General features: G+C 47.1%; 1 protein-coding gene across 2 annotated transcripts; it reads left to right on the forward strand.

Moving 5' to 3' along the window:
* Positions 1–12,426: 12,426 nt before the first annotated feature.
* Positions 12,427–23,440, forward strand: LOC135912639 (uncharacterized). 2 transcript variants are annotated; one of them, XR_010567741.1, is made up of 3 exons: positions 12,427–14,153; positions 21,545–21,677; positions 21,908–23,440. XR_010567741.1 is itself a non-coding variant. In XM_065445129.1 (2 exons), the coding sequence occupies exons 1-2, from the start codon at positions 12,645–12,647 to the stop codon at positions 22,295–22,297; spliced, it is 1,899 nt and encodes a 632-aa protein (XP_065301201.1). In that variant the 5' UTR covers positions 12,441–12,644; the 3' UTR covers positions 22,298–23,440. The 2 variants fall into 2 exon arrangements, 1 of the variants encoding a protein (XP_065301201.1); XM_065445129.1 differs by lacking the exon at positions 21,545–21,677 and having other exon boundaries at positions 12,441–14,153.
* Positions 23,441–23,757: the final 317 nt, after the last annotated feature.

The following is a 23,757-nucleotide window of genomic DNA, read 5'->3' on the forward strand; positions in this document are numbered from 1 at the left end:
TTGCACGTGTCCTTTATTAGGTCCTTGCATCAAATTTGGCGCAGTACATTTATCCCCTCGCAGAGGAGATGGAGCAGTGATACCTCAATAACTAAGCACGTGACTTCGGGCAGGCTCTGAAGATGGTAAAGAACTTACACTGCACTATCGCTTCGCCGCCATTAAAACTGTGGCAATTACTGGGATTGGATCGTTGCAGGACTCTGCCGTCGAAAAGGATGCGTTGCCAACGCTTTTTGACACTTTGCCGCAAATATAAGTACTTTTGTTGAAACATATTTGTTATATATGAAATTAGGCAGTGATGTAACTACTTCTTCTTGGAATAAGTGGTGTTCAAATACCAAACGTCTGTGACGTGTTTCCGGCTAGGTAGATCGTGTCTGTTGAATATAAATAGCAATGTTATACGTAGAAATAGCAAAGCCTTAAAGATTATCTGCCATTTCATGGCGTTTATGATATATTTTTTGTTTCTATATTTGTTCATACAGACACTGAAAGCACAGCCTTTGGGATCTGTTATGCGTCATGCTACAGTGGATTTGTCCAAATATTTAAATCTGTATTACTGCTGTGCAAGGATGTGTCAACTGCTCGTTTGCTCCCAAAATAACTCAGAATATAAAATCAAATCAAATCAAAAGGGAATTTTATTACACAATAATATCAAAAGTGCGTACAAAGATATTTGGTCCTATAGCCTAAAGCGGCTAGTGATTGGTCCTATACAAAAAATGTTTTGCAATAATTAGCAGTCGTTTAAAAACAATATTGCGAAAGTATCATACATAAGCGGTAAATACTATATATAATCACAGAACTGAGCTAAAAACGAACACAACAAAAACAAAAATCAAGAACGTGCTTGACAAGGTAAGAATTGGCATTTGCCTGTAATGACAAAATTTCTTGCGAGTTTTATTTCAAGAGGCAAATTGTTCCACAGCTTAACACCAGAGAACTAAATTAATATTTCGCCGTGCAGATTCGAACATAAACGGAGATTAAGATTAGCATTGCGCGCATGCCGTGTGTTTAAGGACGGAAACCTGAAAATAGCACGTGGCAGAGATGTGTTTGTGTTTATTATTTTATTTACTAAGAAGGAAATCTTGGAGTCTTGTATGTCAGTAAACGGCAGTACACGCAGCCTCTGAAACAGAGGTTGAGAGGGGATGACGCACCGAGGAGAAAGCAATCGCGCGAACAGCTCGTTTCTGTAATCAGAATAACAGAGTAAGGTATGTTATCTACGTTTGGCCCCATGACTCGCAACAATAGCTAAGGTGACAGTGAACTAGGCTAAAATATAAAATTCGTAGCATTGTCAAATCAAAGTTTTCACGTGCTCGTATGAGAGTGTAACAGTTGAATGACAACTTTTTACCAACATTATTGATTTGGTCTCTCCAGTTAAGGTTGCTGTTAAATATGATGCCTAGATACTTAATAGTCGGAACACATTCAATGGTTCAATTTTTTAATGATATGTTAATTGAAACGTAGTTCAGTGTTTTCATTCGTGAATGGAAAATAACGCATTTCGTTTTATCAGCATTTAGTAATAGTTGATTTTCACGAAGCCACATTGAAACAGCTAGTAGTTAATTGGATACAGTATATTGTAAGGTTTCACGTGAACTACCTGTGAATAAAATTACAGTATTGTATGCATACATTAATGTTTTAGATGATTGTCGAATTCGCGGGAAACCATTAACGTATAGAGTGAATAGAATTAGACCCAGTACAGATCCTTGCGATACGCCACATGTGACTTTCCTTGATCCGGATAAAAAGCTATGCATTGGTACTTTCTGCTTTCGCGATGTGAGATAACTGCAAAAGAAGTCATGATCGCCAACGATAATACCATAGCACTTCAATTTTGTCAGTAGTGACGAGTGACAAATGGTATGAAACCCCTTTTTTATGTCGATAAAAATTCCAATAACAATCTTTTGATGGTTGAGGGCATGGTTCAGTATTTGAGACAAAGTAAGCACCGCTGTTGATGTGGATTTCCCTGGGACAAAACCATGTTGTTCATGGCAAATTGTGTTATTATGGCTAAAGAAGTCCTTCAGCTGTTGTTTGCTATACTCAATACGAATATTGGTCTGTAGCTGCTGGGAATATTATGGTTGCCCGTTTTGTATACTGGTACAACTTTGGCCATTTTGAATACATCTGGATAAGAATTCGGATTTAATGAATGGTAAATAGATGACAAAATGGAGCACTCACAACGTCTGGACTGTCTTTTAGTACACTACTTGTATACCATCTATTACTGTGGCTTTGTTGAACTATACATTTTTTATAGTAGACGCCACCAGCTCGTCTGATAAGGCGTGAAAGCTAAATCTGTTTTCACTGTTTCAACATAAGTGGTGGGCCGTGCAGTACTAAATTGTTTCGTAATGTTTTCACCAATCGTGGCAAAGTAATCATTAAAATAATTTGTAAGGCAATTTGTGACGTTGTCACGGAGAATTTTCTTTTTGTTATCGAGCCCTGTCATTTCTCTATTTGCCATGTTTGTTTTGTGTCGCAATGGGCAACGAGACATGCATAATGTGGCCTTTTAGATTTACGCAATAGCCCAACTTACTGATTTCGGAAGTACTTAAACTGAGCCTTGTAATATTCATTTGTTTTGTTTAACTTCAGCATATTGTAATTGTAATATTTTTTCTTCAGTAGTGCTACAATAGGCTGTGTTGTCCAAGGACATATGGCGTGATCATACCTACGTCGGGTGCACGTATACGATGTATGCTTTATTGCATTCGTGATACTGCAAATGATGTTATCACATTCTACGTGCACGTCATCGTTATACAGCGTTTCGAACGTAGTGTGTTGCAAGAGGGTGCGTACTTGCGAATAATTAACGCGTGTGTGATATCTTGCGAGCAACTTTTCTGTTTTACGAGAATGACGTAAGTACGATTGTGGCATGAAAAGAAAAATCGGGTGGTGATCAGCAATTGCAAAATCACAAACACCAGCTTCTACTTTAGTATCAAGACTGCACAGCATGTGACCAATAAGTGTGGCAGAATTTTCCGAAAAATGTGTTTGTTCGGTTATAACATTTTTAAGATTAAATGTTTGTAGGAGGAACAAGTAGTCATGGCACTGATCCTTTAGCAGATGTATATTGAAGTCACCACTGAATAATATCTGGGAATGCGAGGTTAAACGTCGAATCAGCACACTTTCCATGAGAAATATGAAGTCACCTACGCTTGAGCTTGGGGGGCGATAAACTAGACCAGCTGTGACACCACATTCAATTGTCGCACATAGTGTTTCCGCAGATTGTTGAGTGCTCCAGATATCCTTTACACGCTGAAAACTAAGCTCGTTCCTGATAGACATAGCTACTCCACCGCCACGTGTCGCATGCGCTCTCGGCTGTGACAACATCACATATCCAGATATATTTACATCCTCATCTTCCTTTAGCCATGTTTCTGCTATTGCGATGATATCGTATTGAAATGAATGTTGTGACAAATAGATTAATAGCTGGTCGAAATTTTTATTTATGCTGCGGATATTGCAATGGAACATTAATATGTTTTTTTTTTAGTTTTTGCCACTCCCTTACAACCTCTGCGTTATTAGTCATCTCGATTGGTTACTGTACTCAATCGAGATCCTCTGCGCATGTCGGTGCAGAACCCTCGAATTTTCTGTCTCGCGCATTACCACTTCGCCGGCTGACACTCAGGCGAACTTCCAATTTTTTTCGCGTTTTGCATTCAATGCTTTTGCCAAAAGTATCTTATTTGCGGGAGAAAGGTGTTCATTCATGAACACTGGTGAACTATCCTTGAATCCCAAGGTGGACGTGTTCAGCCTCTGCTTTTTCGCCGCTCTCAGAACGTGGTCCCTCACTTTGCGAGAGTGCAATTTTACTATGATGTTGGGTTTCTCTGTGTCCTTCGACGGGACTCGAAGAATTACTTCGATGTTAGACTCGTCAACCTCAGAGCCAATGCAAGTTGAAATTGCTTTCATTGTCGAAGTTAGATATTCGTCTCGGGCTAAAGGTATTCCTTCTCTTTTCAGGTTGTTCTTACGACTGTATTGCTGCATGCCAGTTAACTCTTTTTAATGTCTCCGAGTTCTTTTGCAAGACGCAAGCTCTGGTTTTTATTTCCCTATTGTCGTCCTTAACTTTGGTTATTTCGCTCTTTAATGTTTGCATTTCTGCTCGAAATGCCGCAAAGCTCTCATTGATGAAGTTCAGTGCTTGTTTTAGTGGGTCCAACTCACTTCTTATCAATATCATTAGGTGGTGTTTCATTTCGTCATATTTCTCATTAAATCAACTAGTCAAATCTACCAAAGCCTTAGCAAGTTCTTTAATGGTCGTAGGAGCCTTCTCATTCATATTGCGCACACAGCAGGGAGCAGTCCGGTAGCCTAAGGCCCGTATTCAGAAACAGAACTTAAGCAGAGCGTCAATAAGCGAGGGAAAAGTACAAGTGTTAGGAAAGTTTTAGGGGAGTACTTCAAAAACGACACTTAAGTATCACTTTCGAAAGTACCACTTTTCCAGTCAAGTATGTCGTCTGGTGTCGAGGATACGTAAATATTTTACGTGTACGATAGGTTCAATCGCAAAAAAAATAATTTTGCAGCAGAGTAATGTGGATATAACTATTGCAGTGCGTGCTCGCGCATTCTTCTGAGTAAAATACAAAGAACGGTTTGGTTTTAGCGCTTTACTCAAACTCGTCTGGCCACAAGTTCCCTTTGGCTCTCGCAGTCACTGCGGTTCTGCGTGTCGCCATACCAACTTTTTTTTTTTGGTTTTGCTGCTGAAAAGTTGCGGTGTTCTTGCGCAGAGTGTGTATGTGCGTTGCGTGTTTTCAACCCGCGCGGACGATGCAAAAAAAGGAAAACAAACTTTTCCGAGGAAGAACGCGCCGTGCTCCTTGAGTTCGTTTCGCGCCATCGCAGCCTTTCGACAGTGAAAAACCTCCGCGCCATCTCCTCCGGGACTTCTGATGGGTACATGAGTGCAGTCAATGCACCCGCTCACACCAGGAAACCATGCAATGGCATAGAACTCCTCCATTACTCATGCCAAATCATTAGCATTTGGCAACTTGACGAGCTGCGGGAACAAAGTCTCGGCAATCATTCTTGAAATTCGTGCAATGATTCGAGACACAGTTGCTTGCGAAACATTAACGAGGTTTTCGGTGACAACCTGAAATGTTCCGGCGCCGTAGAATCGCAGCACGATTAGAAGCTGGACCAGCGGCGGCACGGGGTGACCACGTTCGTTGTCTCTGGGGACCAGTGGCAGCATTTATAACAGCCGTAACACCGCTTGCATGGAAAAGCGGTACCGCCACGAGAATTCCGCGTCGTTGTATACTTCCATGGGATTCTGTCGATCCTTAAGCCGTGGCCGTAATTGCGACACGTATCGGTATGTCTCATTCTCCGTAATATTGCGCACACGTCCGGCGAAATCGGCAAAGTCGTCGAGGCTGCCGTAGAAGGCGGCCATCTTGCTTGCTCGGCGACAGTAGCGAAAGTCGCACTTAAGGTTGCCAATGACCGTACTTTACTTTCCGGCACTCAAGTGCCGATTAAAGTTTGCATTAAGTACAAGCTTTGTCTATGAAAGGCGCTTAGCATTGATCGGCTACTTAAGTCATAAGTTAAGGGTTAGTTCCGTTTGTCAATACGGCCCTTAGTAACGATTACTTAAGTAACGATGTAAATAGGGCGTACCTGCACAAAATAAGTACTTCGTTAAAAGACCGTTCGATCGTTGTGGCTGCCTGGACTGCTCCTGTGTGACACCGCCCTCAGTCAAGGAGCCATTTAAGTACCCGGCTGGTGACGTCAGGGCTCATGAGGATGCGCAGAAGCATTTGTTGGTCCGGCGGGTTCTTTTCAATTGTCAGTTGGATGGTTCCCATGTTGCCGTGTGACCTGGCAGAGTGACTAGGCGTAGGCGCTCGATGTAAAACGGCGACGGGCGCTCTGGACAAAATAAGTACTTCGTTAAAAGGGCGTTCGATCGTTGTGCATTCATATTTATTCAATATATAGTCAATAGAGTGCAGAAACATACCAAATGTGAAATGAATTACACACCTTTAGAATTTTCTCCTATATTGTTGATGTTAGGACATTGATTCATGTCCTAATTATGTCCTAGGCATGCCCATTCATGTACAGCCAAGGAACGTTTAAAACGGAATGTTCCCCAGGCATCCTGATCGGTTGTTCCCTGGACATGCAAACGCTATAAGAACGTTTTTTGTACGTCCTATGGAGGTACGCCATGAATATTTACATGGATGGACATTCACACTTGCTGCAGACGTGCACGGATATCCGTGGTTGCTTGGCTAGTAGCATAAGATGCAGCCTTTCAACGTCCGTCGTATTGATGCCGCGTTAGTATGGGTTAAATCTGTCAAAGTGATAGCATCTAAGCACATTCTTTCGTCTGAAAGGCAATCAAGACGAAGTGTCCTCGAACACGACGGAATATTGCAATGTGTGGTACCTAATGTGTTGCTTCGCCTTCGCGATAACTTTTTGGCCGGTTTCCCTGGAAGCACGGTAATCTGGGCCGTTCGCCTGCACCTATCTCCCCTTTCTCTTGTCAGCGTTTCTACTTTTCGCATGTTGCTATCCCCAGCAATGACAGCTCGACGCTGCTCCTCCTCCTCGCCGCCATAATCTCTCTCCGGCCGCGTAGCCGTTTGCTCGTTAACAGAAAACTTCCACCAGCAAAGTGACCGAAAAGGCAGGCAGACAACCTGCTGCTTTGGCGCAATGTTTATGCGGCGCTGAAACGGCATTTCCAGCGGGCCCATGCTTTTTCTTCGGCGGCACACCAGAGAGTAGTCGCCATGGTGCAACAGCCCAGCTAGCACCATGGCGGGCGCCTCGGCTCACTGCTGCTTTGGCGCAATGTTTATGCGGCGCTGAAACGGCATTTCCAGCGGGCCCATGCTTTTTCTTCGGCGGCACACCAGAGAGTAGTCGCCATGGTGCAACAGCCCAGCTAGCACCATGGCGGGCGCCTCGGCTCACTGCTGCTTTGGCGCAATGTTTATGCGGAGCTGAAACGGCAGTTCCAGCGTGCCCATGCTTTTTCTTCGGCGGCACACCAGAGAGTAGTTGCCATGGTGCAACAGCCCAGCTAGCACCATGGCGGGCGCCTCGGCTCACTGCTGGTTTGGCGCAATGTTTATGCGGCGCTGAAACGGCATTTCCAGCGGGCCCATGCTTTTTCTTCGGCGGCACACCAGAGAGTAGTCGCCATGGTGCAACAGCCCAGCTAGCACCATGGCGGGCGCCTCGGCTCACTGCTGCTTTGGCGCAATGTTTATGCGGAGCTGAAACGGCAGTTCCAGCGTGCCCATGCTTTTTCTTCGGCGGCACACCAGAGAGTAGTCGCCATGGTGCAACAGCCCAGCTAGCACCATGGCGGGCGCCTCGGCTCACTGCTGCTTTGGCGCAATGTTTATGCGGCGCTGAAACGGCATTTCCAGCGGGCCCATGCTTTTTCTTCGGCGGCACACCAGAGAGTAGTCGCCATGGTGCAACAGCCCAGCTAGCACCATGGCGGGCGCCTCGGCTCACTGCTGCTTTGGCGCAATGTTTATGCGGAGCTGAAACGGCAGTTCCAGCGTGCCCATGCTTTTTCTTCGGCGGCACACCAGAGAGTAGTCGCCATGGTGCAACAGCCCAGCTAGCACCATGGCGGGCGCCTCGGCTCACTGCTGCTTTGGCGCAATGTTTATGCGGCGCTGAAACGGCATTTCCAGCGGGCCCATGCTTTTTCTTCGGCGGCACACCAGAGAGTAGTCGCCATGGTGCAACAGCCCAGCTAGCACCATGGCGGGCGCCTCGGCTCACTGCTGCTTTGGCGCAATGTTTATGCGGAGCTGAAACGGCAGTTCCAGCGTGCCCATGCTTTTTCTTCGGCGGCACACCAGAGAGTAGTCGCCATGGTGCAACAGCCCAGCTAGCACCATGGCGGGCGCCCGTGAGTGCAGCAGTGAGCCGAGGCATCCGAGCTTACCCTGGCGCACCTTCCACTGATGTGCGATCTCGGAGCCATGTCGCTGGAAGCCTATCGGAGGGATAGTTTTGGCTTTTGGTGACGTTCGAAGCTGTTTTATTTGTGGTTGATGGGCTCCCACAGTGCACTTCAGCATAGAGTGTCATGCAATGATTATTGGAAGGAACCCTGGCACTAGCGTCTACGGGAGCCGCAATTAGGACGGTTCAGCCACCACAGGAATTATGGGAAGTACACGCATTTTACTAGACTACGTCCTTCTGTCTCAAACAGCTTTGTGACTTTGTGAATTTGTCATTTTTAACAAAGTACTGCGTAATAAATAAATAAACATTATTAAGTTTGTCTGACGGCAGGATTCAAACACAGAGGCTCTAGCACAGAAGCCCGATATTGAAACCATTACACCAGGACACGTGCGTCGAAAAGCGACATAAAACGCCCTTATGAATTCGTCACGGACAAACCAGTGCCTTGAATCGCTTGGCACGTTTCAATTTGGCCTCCTAGACAAGCTGAATCTTTGCAATGATTAACGACTGCACTTTTGGGCAGCTTCTTCTGAACTAAGAAAAGTACAGATTGCTCTGAAAGTAAGACAATGTAGGCATATAAAGCTTTATAAACAAAGAAACAAGACGGTCTGAATCCACGAGCACGAAGGTCAGACAAACCCACATACTTCCAATCATTCCAATGGTGGTTCAACGATTGCAGCTCCCGAGTTCCCTAAAGTATTATTGTGAGAAACTCTACACACCCCAGTGCACAACGATTAGTGCCGGATATCCTATGTTTCGGTGGCGACAACCACATAAAGCTCTATCTTCGCTTTCCCGCCTTTTATTTGCTGTTGATTGGCTTCTGCATTGACGGCACTCTCGTACCGCTGTGCTAACTACCGAAGTTTCAGTGATCGCGCGGACCCTACCTGTGAACGGTTGGCTCTAAATTTGTGCTTCGTTTTGACGATGGCCTGATTGTTCTTTCGACAAACCTACAAAAGCCAGCCAGAGCCTGAAGAAATAGAGGACGTCCTGAAACGTCTGACCTCCACTATCGACCAGCTCATTGAAGGCTGCACCAACATGGTGCCAATATTCACACCCTAACCACACGCCTCGACCACCTTACGGGCCCTCCGCAAACTGACGCCCTCACTACACCAAAGCCCACTCAGTCTCCTGCTCCGCCTCCCTCGACCGAGAGTGTAGCCGCACGCGCGTCTGCCGGCGGTATCCTCAAAACCGACGTAGCGTTTCCACAGCGTCCCGAACCCTACAGGAAACGCGATGGCTAGTGCGCCCATCACAGTATGGCAGTGTAACTGCAGGGGCTTCAAGGAAAAGCGAAGAGCGTTGGAGTATACCCTGTAGGCCCAGCCATTTGCACCCCACATTATAGCGCTCCAGGAATCATACACCGACACCAAACTCGCCAGCTATACCGTTAACAACCAATCGGTGGCGCCAGATCTCCACCCCAGCACCGCCATCCTTGTACGACGCAACCTCACCGCAAATCAACTCGATCTTGACTACCCCGAAGTCCCTCACGCTTTCGTGCAGGTCCTTCCAAAAAGCCTAAGCGAATTCCCACTCGACATCCTAAATGCGTACAGCCCCCCAAGAGACAAGAGCACTAATTTAGGCACTCTCCTCCGCAAGGCGTGTGTGACTGCGCGGAACGATATACTACTTATAGTAGGTGACTTTAACTCACCACACGCCGAGTGGGGCTACCCAAGCAAAACCTGCGGTCGTAAAGGAGCCAAGCTTGGGGGTACTACCCAGACACTGGCTCTGACGCTCCTCCTCGACCCCGAATGGCCCACCCGTTTCGGTAGCAGCATCACGAAAGACAGTTGCCCCGACCTCACTTTCGCCCGCAACATCCCAGATGCGCGCTGCAAAAAATCTCGGTATGAACATAGGTAGCGATCAATATGTTCTTAGCACTACCTTTACAGCCACACACAGCAAGGGCCCCCGCCGCTCATTGAAACGCACCAACCGGGATGCTTTCCGGTAGGTACATGAAGAGATACTTTTCGCCGCGACGCAGTCAACGCCACCTCCACAGTCACCCAGGAGGAAGCTGGCCCCACCCTAGATGCTAAATTCATGCATATGTGGGAAGCCATGCGCAGCCTCCACGCTCGATAGCTCCGACGCAAACACAGCCGCGCTCTTAAGCTTCGCATCGCTTGCCTCGAACGAGAGATGGAAGCCTATTCTACCAAACTTAGTGCACAACAATGGCATCAGACTTGCTACCGACTCGACGGGCAGCTGGGATACAAGAACACATGGTTTCTCCTCAATCACTTGCTTGATCCGACCCACATCAAGCCTGCATCATACAAGTATCTCAACCGCGTCCTACACGCGTTTCCAGGCATGAACCAGGGACTCCTCGTTACCTTGAAAGACAAACACATCAACACCTCCACCGACGTTCCCACCCCCTTAATTTACAAAGGCTCCCAGAACCCAGACATGGAAGAGACATCATGGCGTCGGAAGTCCGCGCCGCTCTGAACCGCATCAAGACTGCCGCGGCCGCCGGCGATGACCTTATCCCCAACAAAATGCGCCGCGACCTCGACGACCAGTCAGTAGCAGCACTTGCGGACCTTTTCAATCACCATTGGCATGAGGGTTGCCTTCCTGACTTCGGGAAGCATGCCAAGGTAATCATTATACCCAATCCAGGCGAACGACTCTGTATGGGCAACCTCCGGCCCATCTCGCTTACGTCTTGCCTGGGGAAGGTTATACAGCACTTAGTTCTAAACAGACTCCACACTCACGCAGGCAAAGAAGATCTCCTCCCCCCCCCCCCCCACCCACCATGTTTGGGTTCCAGGCTGGACTCTCTACCCAGGACATCATGCGGCAGATACAACACGACATACTCGACCCGGGTTCCATCCGGGTGACACGCACCATTCTCGGCCTCGCCGTCAGTAAAGCGTTCGACAACATGTCGCACGCTTCTATACTGACCTACGCAAACCTATCGCAGATTAATGTAGGCACTTGCACCTACAACTATATTGCCAACTTACTCCACAACCGCACTCCTGAACTCCTCATAGGAGACCTCTGCAGTGGGCACCTGGAGAACACCACAGGGATGCACCGATATGCTATCCAGCCGCCACAATAGGGGCCGCCAACTGAAGGCGCAAGCCTTAGACGTCACCTACTTTGCCGACGAACATGCCATGCACGTGGACACGACGAAATGCGACTCTAACACATACTTAGCCTGCGTAGCGACGCCAACCACCATGCACTCTCATCAGCGCCGCTACAGTGCGCACACACTCCTCAACCGCTGCCGAAGAGGTCGAACGCGCTAGTCATCGCTGATCCCCGCACACGCACGATTCTCAGCGGCTCCAAACAAGCCATCCCCAATTTGTAAAAAATCTCACTTTGTCTCCCCGCCGCACACATCCTCCGCGGTGGCGCTCTCGACAGAACTGTAAGTTTAGTGCGAGTACCTGCTCACGCGGAGAACTCTGGGAACGAAGGGGTGGACCGCTTAGCCCGAGGCCTAACAAACCGGGAGGACGGCCTCTCGAACCCGAATGCTCTCGCAGAGGCCCCCAAATCCTATGCTGACATTACCAACTTCTGTACCCGGCTGCCCACCCCGACCTCGACCGACCGCAAGCCACCATGCTTCATAGATTACAGACCGATCCCATTCTCAGTCATTCTAGGTTTTATTTACTCACTGGCGGGGATTACGACCCCGTCTGTACTAAGTGGACCATGGAGTGTTCGCCACTCGGGCACACATTCTCTGGGGATGCGAGGGTCACCCTCCCCCACAATCATTACTGCCAGCTCCCTCTGAGGAGGATTGGAACCAGCTGCTGACAAGAGCAGACAAGAAAACGCAAATCGCACTCGTCTCGTGTGCCCAAGACGTCGCCCCCACCTGGAAGCCACACTAGGCCTACCTGCCCTAACATCCTACTCCGCAGTGGCAAATAAAGTCGTTTCTCTCTCTCTCTCTCTCTCTCTGAAGTTACCTTGCCAGGACAATCGGCACAATGGCGCACCTTAGAGAAATGCGCACCGGTACTATATCGGAGAACCGGCGCCACGGTGCGCCCCCTCATGATATATGTGCCGTCAGCGGTTTCGACTGGGACACTGCAGCAAGACGACCGTAGCTGCAAATAGTATCTTATCACGATAGGCGGCGAGAGTCACCCCATATAATACTCTTATTCAGCGGTTGTGGCAGATAACAGCGTCGCAACATTACGATAGCAGGACAGCGCGTTTAACGAGTCCTTTTTTTATCACTGGAAAATGCACCGCGCCTACAAAAAGATTAATATGAACGAAATCCGCCGTGACAGTAAGGACTGAATATACGTGGTAAAACGGTGACTTTGAATAATTCATTCGTAGGCATTCCGTACGCCCCAGCAAGCGCTGCGTGTAACCGCAACGCGTAGGGACAGTTGCCTCGGAGGGCCCAGCCGCTTCAGTTGTGCAAGAAGAAAATTACCGTCCTGCTCGTATGAACACTCATCATGAACGATGCTATGGAAAGCTGCGGTTTGCTTACCCTGCCCACGGAGACTATTATTCACATCTTCAGGTACTTGAACCCGGACGAATTGTTGGCAGTTGAAAGAACTTCTCCTGAGCTCGCACGTCTAGCGCGGATTGCCTACGCCATGCACACCGTGCGTTTCCTTCCACACTACTCATCAAACTTCTTTCGCGAGTACATCGACAAGCACCGGGCAGACGTAATATCCCAACTCGACATCAGTGGCTGCTCGTCAGCCTCTTCAAGAACGCTCGAGGCATGCATCGAATTATGCGCCAGATTAACCACCCTGCGCTGCATCAACACTCGCCTGCTACCAACAACGTTAATACGGCTGCTAAGGACCCGGCTACACTCCCTGAAATCCCTTGAGTGGTCTCTACTGGGAAATAAGCACGTCGGCGAAGATGTACGTCGCTTTCTGCAGGAGCCAGTCGTAGGCGATGCCCACACCATTCTGCCGGACACGCTGCGTTCGATGTACGTAGAAGAAATTTCGTGCGGACGTAATACTCGTCTGTTGTGCGTCATGCTCAAGCGCGGCTCCTGTCTCCGCGAGCTGCACTTTCACGAGCGGTTGCGCCGCAAGCGAAACACCACGGCAGCGCACGATGTGCTCTTGAGCTACCACACTGGAACCTGCGGGAAGTTCACAACGTTCACCTACACAAACGACAGCGCCGTGCTAGTCCGCGAAGCGAATCTCAGGGCGCCGTGGAACCGACAGCATGCAGACAGCCAAGTTTCATCTGTTTTCGGCATGTTCGACGCATGTCGTACGGTGTCTTCTAGCGTAATCGTGCGTCTGAACCCGTCGCTAGCTGGCAACTGCCTGATCCTGGACGGTGTGAAACCATTGCGGTTGTCGGAGCTGTTCTCGCAGATTTCCGTCATGGTACGCGGCGATCCTCTTGCAACACTGAAGTCAGCGACTTGCCACAGACCTTACTGTCACATTCATGCACTCATACTCGAATCCCCTTCGTTGTCGGGGCAGGTACGTTCACGCCATCAACACCCGGCCAATGCGGACCCTCTTCTCGCTTTTATTAGGGGATTCCCCTTTCTGGCGGAGCTTAATCTGGCCTCCTTCCATTGCGAGTCAAACGTGGACTGCTGTTCCATCCTCGCCGATGCCGGTCTGGACAATCTGAAGGCGCTCGCCCTGCCTTCCTGTGCCTTTTGTTGGAAGGGGCGGCTCGAGCCCCTTGCCAGGGCTCGCTTCAGACTCGACGAACTAGACGTGCGCGCTCCACCCGTTAAACAGTTCACGATTTGCGCTGTCTGCGCAGTTGCAGTCACGTGCACCGCAGAAATTCTGCAACCGCTGTGGAAGCTCTGTCCCTTGCTACGCCTCACCCTCTGTAATCTGTCGCACGTAAGATCACTGGTATTCCTGAAGCGATGCGTCGTGCGAGAACTGAGGCTGCAAAACTTGCACTCCAACGCCTACGAGGTGGAAGAAAGCAGGACCGCAATGAAAGAGGTAAGGCCCAATTTTACTCCTTGCTAGGTCGCCTATCGTTAAGGACCGAAAGGGAGGAGAATCTATTTTTAAGTTTTGTATGTGTGTGTGTTTAGGCAGAGGAGGACAAATGAACCGTTCTCTTATTACGCAGATAATTATGTATTTCAGTGATAGCATCGTACCTTATAGGTGGATATAAATTTTGACAATTCTCGATATGTTCTGTTGACGTTGTCAGCTGCTTGACCACAGGAGTTTACCATTACGGCTTCTGAATATTGGCTCTTCTGGTAAAAGCTGCTTGCTGAACCTAACGCAGATCTGACGAATTGCAAAATTTCTAGTAATGTGAAGCACTTACTGCAAATTCCTATGAACTGTTTGAACGTTCCAGTTTTTCTTCCAATCTTAGCTTACCCTGAGAGCCATCTTAACCCTTTCATGGTTCCCGTTACGAATGGCACATAGGGGCACTTTTCATACGATCGACAGCTTTCACTTGCAGATATTTTTGCAACCGAATTAAAATAAATAAATATTCAGTAATCAGTCGGTTGCTTATGGACAGATGTAAGCTTTACGCAAAAAAATGAATGTCCATAAGTTGTAACTTTCTTTCGTGTGGAAACGCATTTTGGCATTTAGGAGCTATCAGGTTTCAGCAGATCGAGGCTTAAACAGCCTGTAAATGACGACGTGGCTTGAACTTTACAACAGAACGTTTAACCGATCACTTAGTTTGGTGTTTCCGATTTGTTGTCGTCAACGTGTGTCACGCAGGTGCACTGACAGCCAGTTCACCCATCTGAGTCTGGCTTTTTTACATGAGCATCGGAGCATCATTTGCGCCTTTTACGGCTATAAACTTGCGAACGTGACGGCGCAAATAACATATGGCTGCACTCGTCTGTGTAGTGGGGGCGTCGCGTGTTGTCTATAACGCTTGCCAACTCCAGAAACAGCTATGGTAAATAGCGCCTTCACGCTATGCCAACCTTTCACTCGCAGGTCTGAATGACGCTCCGATTCACAAAGAAACCGATTGGGAGGTGTGAGCATGTTTGTTGTCAGCACTGCTCTGTGCGCATGCGTGACCAAATTTTGTCCACCGAGGCTGCTAGTGGACCGTGGTATGCAGTTTGGATACATCTACAGTGCTTTAGTCACTTTTGTTCACACATGTATGCCATTTTTCTCGTTCATTTATTCTGTGCGTGTACTGCTCTCGAAGTGCGTGGTATGGAGTCATCTCATATGGCAATCACGGTGTTAGTCTTAATCCATCTTTTATTGTTGCATAAGCTATGACTGACGCAGCGCATACATATCAAACATTTAATGCAGACGTGCTTGTATTACCCCAAGAAAGATTAAGAAAATGAAATTGCTTCATCTATCTTCTTAATTTGCGCCGCTAAGCCTGAGGGTGCTACAACCAATTCGTGCAATGGTGGCCGTATTTCGATAGCGGCGACATATAAGAACGCCCGTGTAGCGTGCAATGGGCGCACGTTAATGTACTCAAAGCGGTCTAAATTATTCACGAGTCCACCTCTACGGCGTGCCTCATGATCGTACCGGGGGGACGCCGATGATGCGTTAGAGGCATAGTAGCGGTACAAGATAGATAAAGAAGTGACGGCACGAAAATTAAACGCGTATTCTAAGAACCAAGGCAGCTTCATTGCACATTTACAATTATAAATACATATTCCGCCCATAAACGCGGAGTCTCTGATTGATTAGATTCGCTCGGTGAGCGAAGCAATGACAGCGATAGCAAACACGTAATGTCTGTGGTGTTTGCTGCCCAGAGTAAACCGCACTGCGGATGATACCAGGCGTCATACGTGATAATGATGATGATGTGTGATGTTTTATGGCCAAAGGGCCAGTTATGGCCAAAGAGCGCCAGGCGTCATAGGTACAGCGATGAACGTAGTTAGGCGGAACATGACAGTGCGTCGCCGCGCTATGCGGAGCTCCAGTGCAGCCAGCGCGGTCGTGCATCGCATGCATGTACTACACCTGGAGGGGTGGCTTCGTTTTGTCTGCAACATAAACAGACGCCGCATGCGCTCGACTCCGTTTATGCTGCTACATTCCGACAAAGTTGCACGCGCTGAAACAAACTGCAGTCGTAGCAATGTTGCACGAGGGCAGTCACAGCTTCGAAGCCAGCCTTCCGTCCGCGCGTCGCGTGTAAACGACTTGCGGATTCCCCACCTGAACATGAATGAACTGCATCCGCTCGAGCATAATGTTCACCTTCGACGAAGGCAATCTCTCTCCTTTCGTGAACAGCTGAAGGCAATGGAAGGAACGAAATTGAACTTCCACGATGGAAAGGATAATCGACATTCATGGTTATATTGCGCTCAGTTTTAAACAGACGATATTAAGCAAGGACAGGGTGTGCACGGACGTAGCGCGCTACGTCCGTCCACGTCCTGCCCTTCCTTATATGGTCTGTTTAAAACTGAGCGCAATATAACCATGAACGGTCACCAACTAGCCCCCTTCATTGCTTTAATAATCGACGTGTATGTTGTTCATAGAGGCTCAAGTTGGGGCACGGCCGGCCCTTCAGATGCTCTGCACAAACACAAGGCTGGCTTCCCCGTGACAGCGATCTGCTTGAATGTAGCATTCTGGGCGAAACCAAGAGTTGTAGCAGGCGACACGACGCCGTGCCTTCAGGCACCACCGCGCATGTGCAGGAATACTATTATGGGCCTGTTGTCAAAGCTTGTTGTTTTAATGTGTGGCGACAAGCTCAGACCTTGACTCTAACTGTGTTAATTGCTTTTTATCCGACGCGACCGACCATCCGTGTGGGGCGAGAGCACTTAGCGGACACGCCAATATAGCCAACGGGACCCCGTTCGTGAATCGCCAGGGCACCCCTAGTTTTAGGAGGGAAATATTTCCCTAGACATATGACCGGCCTATAAACATTGCTCATGTAATCTATTGACCAAGCAAAGCATATGCGTGATTCACGCATATTGTTACACTTCAGTAACAGTTAACAAGATTAAAATGACTAAATCCGCACCTAGCTTACCTGAATAGAAATTGCCAACCTTTTGCTAGCGCATGCGTGAGACGCCTACCAAGGTAAGCTTAACTGGCAGTGAAACTTCCAAGAAACCCGTACGTTTAAAACATTGCCGTTCATCGCCCGTTCATAGGGCTTACGCCGTCTGTGCAACGAGGGGGCACTTCCGGCGGAAGAAAAATAAAACCACTACATATCCTTTAAAAAAAATGAGTGTCATAATTTTTGTCGTCAAAGGCGCCAATTTTTTTTCGCGGCAAGCCATTAAAGCAGTATTTTCAGACGTGCCGCAACTGGATTCGACGGGTGTTTCGAGCTTTTAGCCGGAAACAGATGCAGCGAAACGTCTGGCGTACGGGTGTCGCATTTACACCTAGGCAACATCGCTCCTTTGTGCTCCGAAGAAAGCTTTTGGTGTCGAGTGCAGGTCGCTTATTCTGACGCATAGCCCATTGGCCAGAGCAGCTACACGAAGGCAGCTAAGTAAACAATTATCTGGTAGTGGTAACTCCCTACTTTTGACTGAACACGTTGGCCCATGATGAAGCGCATTTCGCAAAGACGTCATCAGCATTCCAACAGAGAAACGTCGACAAGCAAGTAAAACAGCATTGGAGAGATGCGCAAGGTATATTAACGCACCTTTCCACGCTATATAGCTGCGTTAAGTTTAAATGGACGGCACTGGGAACGTCCCCCCCCCTGCCTTTCTTTTAAGCCAGCTGGGAAATCGGTATCTAAAGTTGTTCATAAAGTGGAAGACTTGTGAGTTCTTTCCTCGCCACTTGCATACAAAAATAATGAAGAACTTGGTTTTCGTTGAACTGAAATCAAGTTGTTTTGTTTTCAATCAAAAGACGCGTTTCCTTTGGAATTGCTTGTTTCCTTTTCACCCAGTTGCACTTCAATCGCTTCTACCATCACCGGTCTTGCTTATGTCGGGGCAATTGGTTCTGGACCACTTTTCTCCAGGAGCTTCCCGATCGAATTAAATCGACCATGCCAATACTGGCGGTGCCACTCAAATTCAATGTGGCGACGAACAACCGCCACGCATACATGTGCTTCGCGTCCGCTGCGTTGCACAAGAATTTGCCGTTGTTTGCAGCCTTGATTCAGGGCTAATCAAGAACGCACACAGCGCAAGCACCTTCTTGGCAAAGCGGGCTTCTGATTCAGGCGTCAATGCTAATAATATGTTCGCAGGGCTGACAGGCCACGTATTACAGAAACACTTTGGTTAGGGAATGCATAAATGCAACTAAATAATTTATTGGGGCTGTAATAATACTTTGTGACTGTCCTCCGCTAACCCCAGAGCTGCATTTTCCGCCTATCGCAAAACACGGAGTTCAAAATTCGTCCGATCTTAGTGAGCGTTAGTGATGCTGCTAAGCTCCAGGATCTGCTGAATTCGCAAGCTGCTTGGACTACAGTAACAGGTGCGACGGCAGTGTAGCAAGTAGCAGTTGACAACGAATTGATGATATAATCGCAAGCCATGACCCGACAATGTCTTCAAAGCTACCTCTCGCTTGAAAAGACGCAAAAACGCCGACAAAGGCCACAGTGGTCTATTCTAAGGCCGAGTTATTTAAGGCCGCAGTGAACTACTGAAGAATTTGGACTGCGAGGCTGGCGATAGGGAGATTTGACGAGGCGCAACTTCGCTTTTCATCGCTTCTGCCTTTGACCGCGTATTGCGCTGTGAACCTTGGAGTAACCATCATCATCATCACCCAATTTTTATCTCCGCTACAGGACGATGGCCCCTCCCAGAGACCTCCAATTACCCCTGCCTTGCGCTAGCTGATTTTAACTTGCGCGTGTTAATTTTCTAATTTCATCATCGCACCTAATTTTCTCCTGTCCTCGCCTGCACTCCATTCTGTAACTCTTATGGTCTACCTCCCATAAATATTTAGGAGTTCATATCACATCTAATCTAAGTTGATCTTTGAATGTTTACAAGATAATTACCAACGCTAATATCGTGAGGTTACTTATGCCGTAACTTTTCAGCAGCTCCTTCGTCTTTAAAGCTCTTGTTATACAAAGCTCTCATTCGCCTTAAATTAGAATACGCCATTTTAGGCTTGGATCCAAGCACTAACAATTTGGTTACTTAAGATGGTATGAAATCGTTCTACTCGCTTCATCTGTTCCTGTTATAACCGCACTGCCAGTATAACTTCCATCAAATCGGTTCTCTTCCGTTATTAGCATCCCGCCAAAACATTTTCGCTTGAACTTTTTTCATAGGCTTTACCATCGCCCAACTTTCTGTGACGAATTCATTCTTCAGCTACATTACACAGGATTTTTCAGCGAACACTCTCAAAAATCTTTAAAAGTTGCCTGTGGCAAATATCACAATTCTAGTTCCTAACTGGTCTACTCAAAGCGGCGTACAATACTTGCACAACAAAAATGAGATGCAAAATCAACTAATTAATTAAAATAACTAATTAAGCTTTTAAGTAATTACATTAGGGTCCATATTGATATTTACAAATTCTATCCGTGGAGTTCGCAAGGCAGATCGACTTGGAACGAATTTTCCATATGACACCAGTTTGGAGATATAAATTCACAAACATTGCGGAGAAATGTATTCGGGTTCCAGTTAATTTGCCACAAAAAGATCGTTGCATGCCCTGAAGCATACAAGTAACTGGAACACCAATGCATTTGTCCGCAAAGTTCGGTAATTTATGTCTCGAAACTGACGTTGTCCTCAGAATTCGTTCCACGTGGATCCGCCTTGCCAAGTCTACTGCCAGAATTCGTCAATTGCGATATGGGTCATAAGATAATTAGCTAAAAAGTTAATTCGTGAATTCTCGTTAATTAGTCGATTTTACATTTCAATTTTTTGTGCAAGTAGTGTCCGCTGCTTCGAGTAGACTGGCTCACAAACTGGGACTAAGCTACATACCATAGGCAATCTTCAACAAATTTTGAAGGTGTGCTCTGAAACATCTTCTTTATAGGACCTTGTGGACCATCGCTTTAAATGGCCCCTAACCAGGCCCCATAGCAAACTTTGGTTATACCCTGCAAGTTAACTGTCTTCCAGGGAGCGTTCTGCCGCAAAAATGTTTAAAATCGGCTCATAAAAAGCCGAGCAATGCATATTTCAGTGCCGCGAAGCCATTATTTCAGCAGGCGGGCTCCACTGCTAAGGTATGCTCTCTTCACTCGCCCCGTCTAGCCTTTGGAATCTCGAGGATCACGTGACGCATACGTCACAGGCGCGGCCTTCATTTCTTTTTCTGCATTAAGCATTTCCGCTGACCGCGCCGCGCGCGAGCTGTTGTCTCGTTCGCGCAGAGCGCGATTTTGCGCGCTGTGCACAAGGGGACATGACTTGCAATATAATGAAGTGCTGCACGAATACTGACGCAGAACAAGATTGGAATCGCTTTACTTACGACATTGCTTCCATTTATGATAACATCCCATTTAAATCTGCTTTAGCCAAGATTGAATAATTCGGAGTTACCATGTCTTATTATGCCTTGCTATATTATTGTACACTATGCTTTATTCTATACCCACTCCCTACTGTAATGGTTCGGCCGTGTCAGCAAATAAATAAATAAATAAATAAAATACCGGCTGTGGCCGTTTGATCTGATTCGCACCGCGCTCTTCCTGTCGGTTAACGTTACGCATAGCATTTTTAGTTCCAACGCTCTTTGCCCCGTCCATAACTTGTTCACCACCTGCTTTGCTAACGTCCAAGTTTCTGTCCCATATGTTAGCATCAGTAAAATGCAATGATTGCACAGCTTTCATTTCAACAAAGAAAATACTAATATTCTAGTCAGCAGTTGGTAATGCCTGCCGTGTGCACTCCAAGCCATTTTTATACTTCTGTGAACTTCCTTTTCCTGACATGGATCCGCTGTCAGTAAATTACCTGGATAAACGTACTCCTGCGAAGACGGGGCGCTGACTGGAGGTCATGACTTCTTGTTCTCATGCAAGGCTGTTGAACATTATGTTTGTCTTCTGCCCATTAATCTTCAATGCTGCTCTAACAGATTCTCGATTAAGATCCTCAATAATTTGTTGCAACTCATCCCCAGTGTTGCTGCGCAGGACAATGACAGAGGGTTTGCGCTAGTCTGTGTACCTTTACCTTTGATTTTAGCTTACGTCGCGCATTGTATTTTTCCTGCACTGAAATCTGTTGAGATATTTTCTGTTGATCCTCACACCTAAGCCTTCCCACTCTAATAGCTTAAATATTTCTGGGCATGCAATGAATAACATTGGAGAGATTGTGTGCCTTTGCCGGGACCCCTTTCCTGATAGGCAATTTTCAGCTTTTTCTTTGCAGAGAACCGAGGTGGCTGTGGCATCTTTGTAGATATTTCCCAAGATATTCAAGTATGCCTCCTGTACTTGTTGATTATCAATGCCTCCATGACAGTTGATATCTCTACTGAATCACCTACCTGTTCATGATCCATGTAGCACATATACAGAGGTTGATAATTCTGCGTAGATTTCTTAATTACTTTGTCATGCTGATGATGCTGATTGCTTTTCTCTTGCTCAACGTATGCTTAGCATGCTTATGTGAGTGGTACTGTGTGCTATCTTTACAATGAGACGACCTGTATAACGTCAGAATTTAGAGGTCTGAAGCGCGTCGTTATAAAGGCGTCTGAGTAATACGGCCTGTATTTTCATATTTTAGGTTATGCTGGAGGTCAGAAGTCTGAAATTTGGGAGCACCACCGAAACTCTGGACCTGTCTTTCCTGGATACCAGGGCCGTTCCAGCTCCCAATTTACGGCGGCTGTGCGTCACGCTAAAAGAGATGCCATTTAGCAACGCGCAGGACCTGCTGGACCGCCTGTGCATCAAATATCCGACCGCTGAATATATTCACCTGCACATTTGTCATCCAGAGGGACACCAAGGTGCAATCACGCTGACCGCTAGGTATTCCGTTGAGCTAGACGGTGACAAGGACGGTGCCCTTCACCTTGAGCCCGTGCTTTCCTCCGATGACATGGTTCTGTGCGGATGCGCCAACGTTGTGGCTGTCACAAGGCCCCGAAACTGTGGACCTCGACGGTTTTGAATTTCCTGCCTAATGAAAACCCTACAACAAAATCGAAGCAAGTGGTTGGCATCGGTGACGCCTCCATTGGCGGTGCGTTTGAAGTTTTTACCATGTCCTACTATTGTAGTTTGTATGCTGGCAACGTGGTCTGCATTGCTTTAATTGAAATTTAAGGTGGCTATCGAGTATTGTGCGTGCAGAATCCTGTCCAGTTATCAGTAACAAGCGTGTGTTCGCGTATGTTTATCTCATATTATTAAATTTTCGTGATGATAGCGCTTATGCGTGGATTCTACACTAAACATAAAAATGCCATCGTTGCGCTAACAAAGGAATCACAATGTCAGAATCACATGTTTTTCGAGGTCACAACAATAAATAAATGTTGAACAGACAAGGTATAAAACTGCTCCCAGAATTTTGTCTACGCTACTTTAATCAGGCAAACAGAAAACCCGGTTACCTTAAAACAATCGGCACATTTCATGCTTATATCCGGGTGTTGGCGAATGGTTATCTGTACTCACAAGTTGCACACAGGGCACCGCTCGCCTTTAATCTTGAGGAGAAACTGCTGTCCATATCAACTACCACAGGCACTGCAAATGCCTTCTTTAAGTTTCGTGAAATATTTTATGTAGTGGCCAATTATTAGAAGCTTTACCTTTGCTCGAAAATTTTTTCAAATGTCTATAGATACATTTTCATTGATTTCATATTGAGCGTCTTTTAAGTTCTTTGTTACCCTGTCAACGTCCAATTTTCCTGTAACCAGGGGGCAGCTGCACATAATTTGTGACATTAGGAGCACAACATCTTCAAGTATTACAATCGATTTCGAAAGTGGTATTTGGAAGAAAAGTCCGTGGAGCATTTCATATCAACGCAGCGTCGTCTTTGCTGTTCTCGCTCTGTCATGATCTAAATATGCCAGGCCATGTAATGGCATGCTGCCAGAAATACGATAGCGTTTCTGCACAACTCACACGACGGCGAGGTGGTACTGAGCTGGCGGAGAAAGGTGTGTCGCAGTAGAACGTTTAGGGGTTGCGGGTAGCATGCTGGGCTTTTCTCGGCGTTGCTCATCATGCTCTCTGTCGTCAGTTGGTAATAAAAGCGACTGGCTGACAAATTTTGACATGCTGAAGTGACTAGTACAAGGGTGGACACGGAAAACTAAGAAGGCGAAAAGGACAAGCGCTGTCTAGCGCAAGAGTGGACACGGGACACTAACAAGGCGACAAGGACAAGCGCTTGTCCTTGTCGCCTTGTTAGTGTTCCGTGTCCACTCTTGCGCTAGACACTTCAGCATGTAATACCAACTAGCCTGGTCTCACACCATGCTTAAGTTTTGACAGTTCGTCTCCTTTACCTCAGCACAATTTTGTTGGGATATTGAAACTGCTGCAATTATCGATCCCTTAGCGCTTGGGGGCGTCATAGGCACCCTGCTAATAAACACCGTTCAACAAAGCCCA

Source organism: Dermacentor albipictus, chromosome 1, assembly GCF_038994185.2.
Source record: "Dermacentor albipictus isolate Rhodes 1998 colony chromosome 1, USDA_Dalb.pri_finalv2, whole genome shotgun sequence".
In the NCBI taxonomy this organism is placed as follows: Eukaryota; Metazoa; Arthropoda; class Arachnida; order Ixodida; family Ixodidae; genus Dermacentor; species Dermacentor albipictus.

Bases quoted from the DNA above. Each gene is read 5' to 3' on its own strand.
- LOC135912639 (XM_065445129.1), top strand. From the start codon at position 12,645: ATGAACGATGCTATGGAAAGCTGCGGTTTGCTTACCCTGCCCACGGAG. The intron at 14,154-21,907 runs GTAAGGCCCAAT...TTCATATTTTAG, and splicing joins GCAGGACCGCAATGAAAGAG to GTTATGCTGGAGGTCAGAAG.